This window comes from Crotalus tigris, unplaced genomic scaffold (assembly GCF_016545835.1).
Source record: "Crotalus tigris isolate CLP2741 ecotype Arizona unplaced genomic scaffold, ASM1654583v1 scf7180000020245.1906669, whole genome shotgun sequence".
Taxonomy (NCBI): Eukaryota; Metazoa; Chordata; class Lepidosauria; order Squamata; family Viperidae; genus Crotalus; species Crotalus tigris.
The window spans coordinates 509,955-520,911 of NW_024097926.1; the positions used below are offsets into that span (position 1 = coordinate 509,955).

A 10,957-nucleotide genomic window follows, 5' to 3' on the forward strand; every position below is an offset into this window, starting at 1 on the left:
GTAGGATGGGAAATTAATGACCAAAACAGATATTTGGGGGAAAAGTACAGACAAAATCTTTTGCAGGTAATTAGTGGACTGACTAAGATATTCATGTCTCCTTGCTTGATCCCAGGACACTCTGAGTAATTTTGGGCTAGTCACTTTCTCTCAGTCCAGCTTCCTGCACCATCTTCAAGAAAAAGTAGACTATATATAAGCAGATCGATATTAGGGAAAACTGCCAGTGGCAAAAGGGAAATGGGTGTTTTCATGGATTTTGTTTTTTTCAAAAGGAAATCTATTAAAAACCAGAGCAGCAAATGGCTATTAAGACAGGTCGTAAACAAATTTCTATTGATCGGTCCATCCAGCTAAAAACCTCCATAAATTTGGCAACAAAGAAAATTTTGGGGATGAGCTAAGAATGGATTGCAGTAGAGAGATGATGTTTCGTTACAGGCTCACCTCAGCGATGACCTCCGCCAGCCCAGGGTTGCATAAAACCAGCCACCGGCGGGGTGTGATCCCGTTGGTTTTGTTCTGGAACTTGTGCGGTTCAAATTCGTAGAAATCTTTAAACCTGGGGAAGAGAGTGGCAATAATTAGAGTGTAAAATGCAGGGCAATGGGGCAAGCAAAGATGGAAAAAGAAGAAAAAACAAAATTTTCTTCCCGAAGAAGGCAAAGAATTATCCATGAGTGGGGCTGCATTTGGATTCAGTGAGTGTCTCAATGCAATTCAACTTTTCCCTAACTTGACTTAATTTTATTCTCATCTGCAGTCCAGGATCCTCACCCTACTCTTAAATAAAGTCTTAATCAGAATCTTCATCTTAACTATAGTGTTAGCTGGGATCCTCATTTTAATCTTAACTAAAATCTTAATTAGCATTTTTGTCTCCAGTTACAGAGTTAGCCAAGATCCTGATCTTAGTCTTAACTAAAATCTTAATTGGAATTTTTGTCTTCAGTTACAGAGTTAGCCAAGATCCTGATCTTAGTCTTAACTAAAATCTTAACTGGAATTTTTGTCTTCAATTTAAGAGTTAGCCAAGATCCTGATCTTAGTCTTAACTAAAATCTTAATTAGAATTTTTGTCTTCAATTTAAGAGTTAGCCAAGATCCTGATCTTAGTCTTAACTAAAATCTTAATTAGAATTTTTGTCTTCAGCTATAGTGCTAGCCACCTTCATTATAGTCTTAACCGGAAGCCTCATCTGTGTGACTAACTTAACAACTGCAGTGATTCACTTAACAACTATGCCAAGAAAGGTCGTAAAATGGGGCAAAACTCACTTAACAAACGTCTCGCTTGGCAACATACATCTGAGGCTTAACTGTGGGCGTAAGTCGAGGACCACCTGCATTTATGACGGTTGCGGTGATCCCCTTTTGCGACCTTCCGACACGCAAAGTCAACGGGGAAGCCAAATTCACTGAACGACCCCATTACTAACTTAACAACTGCAGTGAGTCACTTCACAGCTGTGTTGAGAAAGGTCGTAAAATGGGGCAAAACTCACTCAACAAATGTTTGGCTTAACAATGGGAAGCTTGGGGCTCAACTGCGGTCATAATCTGAGGACTTCCTGTGTTCCAGTGCCTGCTCAGTTTCAAGAGAAGGGCTCCCTAATAGAGCTAGCAGCTCAACCCTTTCGCGCTTCCTTCCGGGTGTATTTTCATGGGCTGCATACAACCCCTCTTTTGCACAAAGGAGTCTGTTGTTCCTGGTTTTATTTTATTTTATTTATGAGACTTATATACCGCTTTAAGTGCAAGCACTCTCTAAGCGGTGTACACCAGTAAGCAATGTATATATATATATTTACATTGCCCCCAACAATCTGGGTCCTCATTTTACCTACCCCGGAAGGATGGAAGGCTGAGTCAACCTTGAGCCGGTGAGATTTGAACCGCTGACCTGCTGAACACAGTCAGCTAAAGTGGCCTGCAGTACTGCACTCTAACTGTTGCGCCACCTCGGCTCTTTTGGTTTTGACAAGGGTCCGATCGGCTCTCCTCTTCTTTGTCTCTGTGTGAGAAAACCCCCCCACCCCCCCCCCCACAAGCTCTGAGACCCCAGATACCTACACGGTGGCCTTCAGGATATCGGAGTGGATACGGGCGACTCCATTGACAGCGTGGGAACCCACGATGCAGAGATGGGCCATGTTGATCCGTTTGACGCTTCCTTCTTCCACCATGGACATACGACGCAGCCGGTCCAGGTCTCCCGGGAAGGTGGCGTAGACTTTCTGCAGAAGACAGGGAACGCCCCCCCCCCCCAAAGATGCTGTTAAGGGACTCATCATAAATGACTGGATTCACACACAGCCCTGGTGAGGCTTTGCCCGGCGGCGGTGGAGTTAAGACTGATGTGGGAAGGCCACCGCAACCCCTGGAAACAGCTGGAGAACCCCAGTTCTCTCTGAGGGACCCAAATAGCAACCGAGATGCAGAAGAAGGAAGAGACGAGAGAACCAGCTGGAATGGAGTAGCTGGGTAACGGGTTTGATTGGCTGGCTGGGCCCTTAAAACATAGAATAATAGAGTTGGAAGGGACCTTGGAGGTCTTCTAGTCCAACCCCCTGTTCAAGCAGGAGACCCTCTAACATTTCAGACAAATGTTGCTATCCAATCTCTTCTTAAAAACCTCCAGTGATGGAGCACCAACAACTTCTTGAGGCAAGCTGTTGGTTGATTAGACATTTCTCCTTAATTTTAGGTTGCTTCTCTCCTTGATTAGTTTCCATCCGTTGCTTCTTCTCTGGCCTTTGGGCGCTTTTGAGAATAGCTTGACTCCCTCTTCTTTGGGGCAGCCCCTGAGATACTGGAAGACTGCTATCATGTCCCCCCTCGTCCTTCTCTTCATTAAACTGGACATCCCCAATTCCAGCAACCGTTCCTCATATGCTTTAGCCTCCAGTCCCCTGATCATCTTTGTTGCTCTTCTCTGCACTCTTTCTAGAGTCTCAACCTCTTTTTTATATTGTGGTGACCAAAACGGGACACAGTATTCCAAGTGTGGCCTTACCAAGGCCTTGTAAAGTGGTATTAACACTTCACATGATCTTGATGCTCTCCCTGTCCAGGAGCAGTCTATATTGATCTACCTTACTAGCCCAAACTATGAGTTGTTTGGCTTTTCGCTGGGGTTGCACTCACATCGAGGAAACGCTGGTTGATTTCGTAGATGATCTCCAAGTGGCGCGGCAGAAGGGTCTCGAAGAGGTGGACAGGCCAGCGCTCCAGCGCCTCTGGCAGCACGGTGTGGTTGGTGTAGGCACAAGTGCGCACGGTGACGTCCCAGGCCTGCAATGCAGGGAGAGCAAAGTCTGCTTCAGAGACAAATCGTTCGCACAATACAGGTGCGAACTTTCAACCAATCTCCTTCGGCACGAAAGCCGGCTGGGTGACTTTGGACCAATCACCAGGAGACGGTGAGTTCTAGTCCCGCCTTAGGCATGAAAGCCGGCTGGGTGACTTTGGGCCAATCACCAGGAGACGGTGAGTTCTAGTCCCGCCTTACGTACAAAAGCCGGCTGGGTGACTTTGGGTCAATCACCAGGAGATGGCGAGTTCTAGTCCCGCCTTAGGCATGAAAACTGTCTTGATGACTTTGGGCCGGCCTCTCTCTCAGCCCAACCCACCTCGCCAGATTGTTGTTGTGGGGAAAACAGAAGAAGGAAGATGTGCTGGATATGTTCATTGCCTTGAGTTATTTGTAAAAATCATCAAGGCAGGATATAAATAAATTTTTAAAAAGAAATTGAGCAAAAGAAACCCCCAAAACACAACTCAAATGTGGTAATTGTGGTGCAGTAGGAAAGAGACAATTTGTTTTGTTTCCTCTTTTTTTTTTTTGCACTGCTTCATACTCTCTTGGCTATTCCTCCATCATTTCTTATGTTCATTTCATTAAACTACTCTAATTCTTCCTCAGCTTGGCTTGTAATTCCTACACCAAAGAACCATACAGTCTTTTGGGGGGGTTTTTTTGGGGGGGGGTTGTACAATGAAGGACTCTTACCTTATCCCAATCCAGCTTCTCAATATCCATCAAAACCCTCATCAGCTCAGGGATGGCCAGCGAAGGGTGTGTGTCATTGAGCTGGATGGCGACCTGCAGTTGTCAAAACACAACCCAACAGAGGGAACGGTTGGCCTAGAAGACCTCCAAGGCCCCTTATGACTTTGTCGTTCTGTGTTCTACTCTGAGCTCAGCTTGCACCCACCAGCATTCTCACTGCGGGTGTCCTTGGGCCCATTTTACAGCTGAGAAGACTGATCCCCCCCCATAGATCTAACATAATTCCTCCAGCTTCTTCTCCGCCACCCTCTCTCTTAACAAAGCAACTCAAAGCAGCCCCAGTTCTCCATCCAGTTGGGTGTGACCCCCCTTCCTTGCACCCTCTAGGTCCAAGCCCCACGGCTGGCCAGAGACCAAAGATGGAGATATAACAGAGGAAGCAAGGAAATTATTCTTTTTGCTCACATGCAGGAGAGGAAAGGGGACTGAATCAAGAGCCCCCCCCCAGGCTGAGCTGGGGTCTCCGCTGGTCCCCTGAGAAACTGGCCCCCGAGGCTCGTCCGGTGAGCCTTCCCACCCCCCCAAACATCCTGGGACGCAGATTGGCCAATGCCGCCGCTCAGCCAAGGCGCTCTTGCGGGTACCTTGTCTGGGAAGGCATCGAAGGAGGTGCGGACAGGATCCCGGCTGCCGAACTTGGAGGATTTGAACCGGCGGATGATGTCTTGAAGCGTGGCGGCCACGGCGAAATACTCCTGCTTGAGACGCAGCTCTTTGCCTTCGAAGAACTGCAGAGAGGAAAAGAAGTCATCTTGTTTTCCAAAGTCTCGTCTCGTGCAAAGGACAAGGGGGGACATGATAGCAGCCTTCCAGTATTTATTTGACGGGGTCAACCCATTCTCCAAAGCACCAAAGGACAAGAAACAACGGATGGAGGCTAATCAAGGAGAGAAGCAACCTAGAACTGACAATGAGAACAATTAACCAGTGGAACAGCTTGCCACCAGAAGTTGGGTGCTTCATCAAGGGAGGTTTTTAAGAAGAGACTGGACAGCCACCTGTCTGAAATGGTATAGTGTCTCCTGCTTGAGCAGGGGGTTGGACTAGAGGACCTCCAAGGTCCTTCCCAACACTATTATTCTATGTTCTGTGGGACATAGGGAAGAGAAGGACTGGGGCGACATGATAGCAGTCTTCCAATATTTGGAGGGGCCACACAAAGAAGAAGGGGGGTCAACATTTTCCAAAGCACCAGAAGGAAAGACAAGAAGCAACAGATGGAAACTAATCAAGGAGAGAAGCAACCTGGAATTAAGGAGAAACTTCCTAACAATGAGTACAATTAACCCGTGGAACAGCTTGCAACTAGAAGTTGTGGGTACTTCGTCACTGGAAGTTTTTCAGAAGAGACTAGACAGGCATTTGTCTGGAATGGTATAGGGTTGGACTACTCCGATATTTGAGTCACAGAGAAAAAGAGACCGAGGACCTGATTTTATGACCGTTTTACCACAGTCATTAAGCAAATCACATGGTTGTTAAGCGAATAACACCCTCGTTAAGTGAATCTGGCTTCCTGATTGGGAAGGTGGCAAACTGATCACATGACCTCAAGAGACTTCAACTATCATAAATACATAAATGGGTTGCTAAGTGCCTGAATTATGATCCCGTGTGGTCGTAACTTCGAGGACGGATTGCAAGTCCCTTTTCCTGAAGCTATACAAACTTTAAACTGCCATTAAATTCTCTTTCCTTATCAGCCTCCTACAACTGATGAGCTCCTTCGTGTTGGGACTTTATATCCCATCATTCCCCACCTTTTGGCTCAGGACCATGGGAGTTAGAATTTAGCAAATACTGGCTGGGGAATTCTGGGGGCTGAAGTTCACGTGTCTTACAGTTGCTGACATTTTTTTTTAACAAATTTTATTTATAATACAGTTAAAAACAAACAAACATTGGATTTAACGTGACATTCCAGTATATACATTCTTATCAGATTATTCCACTTTTTACAATCAATTCTTCATCTCTACATATACATCTAGTTTTATATACAATACTTATTCTAAAATAACATATATTTCTATCTTAACATTCATCTTTAATCCCGACCGTCCTCTTCGAATTCCTCCAGCGGTAAAATTTATCCCAGGTTTCATAATAAACTGATCCACATTTGTCTTTTAATATCATTGTGAACCTGTCCATTTCCGCACATGCTAATATTTTATGTATTAACTCTTCCTCTGTGGGAATTTCCTTGCTCTTCCATTTTTGCGCAAAGGCAAGCCTAGCTGCAGTCAGGATGTGTACAGTTGCTGACATTTAAAGGTGACACATTGTGGGGAAAAAAGCCCAGAAAAAGGTACTTACGTTATCGTTGGGATACAGAACACGGGAAATATTCTCAGCCAAATTCCGGTCCAGCACCGCCTGAATGTAGCCACCCACATTGACTGAAGAAGGGAAGATATTTTTTTTAAAATGGGGAGAAAAAGATAAGTTAATATAATTTAATTAACCAGAGGATACTTCAAAATTAAAACGATGATTAGGATTAGAAACAGAGCCTTCTTGGTGCTGGTGCCTCAACTGAAGAAAATCTGCTTAGGCATCGTGTTTCTGAGTTTATCACGTCTATTTATCTATCTATTTATCTATCTATCTATCTATCTATCTATCTATCTATCTATCTATCTATCTATCTATGAGACTTATATACCGCTTTAAGTGCAAGCACTCTCTAAGCGGTGTACACCAGTAAGCAATGTATATATATATATATATATATTTACGTTGCCCCCAACAATCTGGGTCCTCATTTTACCTACCCCGGAAGGATGGAAGGCTGAGTCAACCTTGAGCCGGTGAGATTTGAACCGCTGACCTGCTGAACACAGTCAGCTAAAGTGGCCTGCAATACTGCAGTATTTAAATCAGGGTTTCCTAACCTCAGCAACTTTAAGATGTATGGACTTCAACTCCCAGAATTCCCCAGCGAGTAAAGAATTCTGGGAGTTGAAGTCCACACGTTTTAAGCTTCCACGGTTGGGAAACCTCAATTTAAACTACTTTATCCCACTTTGCGGGATAAAACCTGGAACAAGGATCAACCCCGTACAGGCAGTCAACTTACAACAATTCATTTAGTGACCCGTCAAAGTTACGACGGCACTGGGAAAAGAGACTTTATCACCATTTTTCGTGTTTTACGACCATTTCAGCATCTCCGTGGTCACCTGATCAAAACCTGGACACTTGGCAACTGGCTCATATTTATGACGGTTGCAGTATCCTAAGGTCATGTGATCAACTTCTAAGCAAAATCAGTGGGCAAGCCAGATTCACTTCACAACCGTGTTGCTAACGTCACAAGTGGGGATTCACTTAAGAGCCAGAAAGGTCGTAAAATGAGGCAAAATTCACTTAACGACTGTTTTGCTTAGCAACAGAACTTTGAGGTTCAATTGTGGCGGAGGACTACCTGTGGACGGGAACTTCATTCCATGGAGAACCCGGCCCACCTCCCCAGGGTTCCTGGGATTTGTGGGTCACCCAAGATCAGTTCGAATCTCGGGGCGGTGCTACTTACAATCTTTCAGGTTGAACTCGTTGGGGGCCCTGGCAGACCACAGCCGCATGGTGTTGACTGTGTTGTTGCGATACCCAGGCACGGGTGTGTCGTAGGGCAAGGCGAGCACCACCTGCATGGAAACAGGGAGGGGGAGGGGAATAAGTAACCATAATCAGTCCCTAGGAGGGACTCTCTGCTCCCTGAGCTATTGCAGACAGAATCTAAAATCCTAATGTTGGAAGGTCCTGGTTCCTTCTTGAATGGACTACTGCAACGTGCTCTACCTGGGGCTGCCCTTGAAAAGTATGCAGAAGCTTCAACTGGCACCAACTGGGACGGCACACGTTACATCTTGGATCTGTGAGCTGCACTGGTTGCTGGTTTGCTTCTGAGTCAATTCAAGGTGCTGCTTTTGACCTTTCAGGCCCTACCTGGCATGGAGCCAGGATCTGCGAGGGACCCGCTCTCTTTCCCTGATCACACCTACCCAGATGGTCCCCAGGTGATGACAGATCTGGCAGGAGAGGCGTGTGTGGAGGGCCTCATCCTATGGGACCCAGGAGAAGAGCCTTCTCTGCCGTGGCACCTGCCCTCCGGAGTTTTATTGTGAGGTGAGGCTGGCCTCAATGCTGCTAGAAAGCTCTCAAAACCTGGTTTTTGCATTGATCCGAAAGATCCCTTGGTTGGCTGCAGCACGTATAACATCCCGGTTTTCACCCTCTCGTGATTTTGTTTCTAATCATGTTTAGTTAAGTAGTTTGTGGTTTAATATTATGTCTATCAATATTAATAAGGTAGGTAGGTAGGTAGGTGGGTAGATATAGAACAACAGAGATGATATAGATAGACAAATAGAATGAGAATGAGATAAATAGATGATATAAATACAATGATAGAACAACAGAATGATAGAACGATAGATAGATAGATAGATAGATAGATAGAACAATAGATAGATATAAATAGAATGAGAGAATAAATGGAACGATAGATGAGATATAGAGTAATAGAACAATAGACAGGTCAATGATAGAACGATAGAAGAGAGAGAGAGAAATAGAGATGGTAGATACATGATAGATAGATAGATAGATAGATAGATAGATAGATAGATAGAGATAGAACATAAATCATAGATATAGATAAATAGAATGAGATAAAAAATAGATGATATAAATAGAATGATAGAACAACAGAACAATAATAGAACAACAGAATGATAGAACACTAAGACAGATAGATAGATAGAGATAGATAGATAGATAGATAGATAGATAGATAGATAGATAGATAGATAGATAGATAGAAGAGGGAGAGAAAAATAGAGATGGTAGATACATGATAGATAGCTATGATAGATAGATGGATGGATGGATAGATAGACAGACAGACAGACAGACACAGGTAGGAATAGAACAGATATAGATAAATAGAATAAGAATAATAAATGGAATGATAGATGATAGATATAGAGAGATAGATAGAATGATAGATGGTTGATATAGATATAGATTAGATAGACAGACAGACAGACAAATAGATTAGATAGACCAGTGGTTCTCAACCTTTTTAATGCCGTGACCCCCCCCCCCCCAACCGGTCGTAAGTCGAGAACTACTCAACTGGTGCAGCACCGTTTGCAGACTGGGACTTTGGGCGGGCTCAGCAGGGCAGAGACAGCCTGGACAATTCCGATTGGCTTTTGAAAGCCAATAGAATTAGACTCTATTCAAGAGAGTCTATTCTATTGGCTTTCCAAAGCCAATAGAATAAAAGGGAGGAGCACAGCTAAGGAAAAGGGGGGAAAAAATGGCAGACTGCGTTGTTTGGCGACCCCCGTGAAATGGTCCTTCGACCCCAAATGGGGTCCCGACCCACAGGTTGGAACCACTGAGATAGACAGACAGAGACAGACAGACAGATGATAGATAGATTCAAAAAAAGTCTGCTAAGCCTTCGGTGCAACATCTGGCCCTGCTCTGAAGGCCGCAGGGCAGAGGCAGACAGTAACAGGAAGCTACCCAGCTGCTGCCGCCTTTTCCTCCGGGTTCTCTCGTTTCCTTTCCGATTAAATTGCAGCCACCTTTTCCTCCCCTCCCCCTCCCTCCATCACCGGTGAAGTAATTTTGGAATTAAAAACCTGAGCAGGAATAATTGCCAAAGAAATAAAGTCGAGGCTCTGAGATATTCACTGTGACCAAAACCCAATTTTAGGTCTAGGAAAAGTAGCTCAGCTTAAGCCGGTCGGCCCCAATTTAATTGGTTTGATCTGTCAGGAAAAATCAATTCAGTTCACTAAAATGATGGGAAAAAAAGAACCTGCGGATTATTCCGCCTCCTTTAAAGCAGCACCTTTGAACTGATCTGAACCAGACAGGTGATTCCCTCTGGAAAAATCAATCCAGGGTGCCTTTAATAATTTTACGGAGTTTAATATTAACAATATTAATACAAGTCATAATAGTAATACAATATTATCGGCAGTCTCAACCAACGACCAGCCACTTAGGGACCGTTTGAAGTTACAATGGACACCCCCCCCCAAAAGCTACTTATAATTCAGTTTTTATGTTGTGACAGCCCCCCTCCCCATTGCATGAATGCATTTGGGGGACTTGGCAATAAGCCATTTACAGTAGCACATGTGACCACAATTTAGCACTTTTTCCCACAGGGAACCATCACTTACTTCTGGTTTCCGGCTTCAACTGCTGCTTAGCAAACAATAGGCTGGCTTAACAACTGTCACAAAAAGGGACGTAACGTCAGCCACTCCTCCTTTAACAACCGCCTGGCTCAGCAATGCAGATTCTCATCCCAACTGTGGTCCTTGACTTACGACCACAATGGAACCCAAAATTTCTGTGGCTCAGCAAGACAGCCGGTAAGTGAGTTTTGTCCCATTTTATGACCCTTCTTGCTGCAGGGGCTAAAGGAATCACTGCGATTGTTAAGTCACACAGTGGTTAAGTGAATCTGGCTTCCCCCATTGACTTTGCTTGACAGACGGTCGCAAAAGGGGACACTGCGACCGTCGTAACTATGAGTCAGTTGCCAAGCGTCTGAATTTTGATCATGGGACCCTGGGAGATGCTGCAACGTGTGAAAAACATAAGTAGCTTTTTTCGGTGCCCTTTTAACTTTGCATGGTCACTAAATGAGCTGCTGTAAGTCAAGAACTTCCTGTCCCGTAGGAGCCCAGAACAGGAGCAATGGGAGATTAAGTAAAAGGTGTCGTGTGAATGCAGCCAAAATACTGGATAAGAGAAACGATGGGTTGTATCCCTGGGAAGCTGTGGCTTTTGTGGAGAACACACAAGGACGTGCACGGACACTCACCCGCACCTCGACCAAAAGCCGCTTAC

The 10,957-nt window shown here is 44.8% G+C and overlaps 1 protein-coding gene across 1 annotated transcript in view; it reads right to left on the reverse strand.

Annotated features, from left to right (window-relative positions):
- The window catches only part of PYGM (glycogen phosphorylase, muscle associated), a 29,114-nt gene that overhangs the window by 11,272 nt on the left and 6,885 nt on the right, over positions 1–10,957 (reverse strand). The window contains exons 5-11 of the mRNA XM_039366138.1: positions 7,611–7,722; positions 6,392–6,474; positions 4,657–4,800; positions 4,013–4,105; positions 3,148–3,294; positions 2,074–2,237; positions 448–562 (exon numbers count right to left, since the gene is read on the reverse strand). Coding sequence (XP_039222072.1) covers positions 448–562; positions 2,074–2,237; positions 3,148–3,294; positions 4,013–4,105; positions 4,657–4,800; positions 6,392–6,474; positions 7,611–7,722 — 858 coding nt within the window. The remainder of the gene's footprint in view (positions 1–447; positions 563–2,073; positions 2,238–3,147; positions 3,295–4,012; positions 4,106–4,656; positions 4,801–6,391; positions 6,475–7,610; positions 7,723–10,957) is intronic.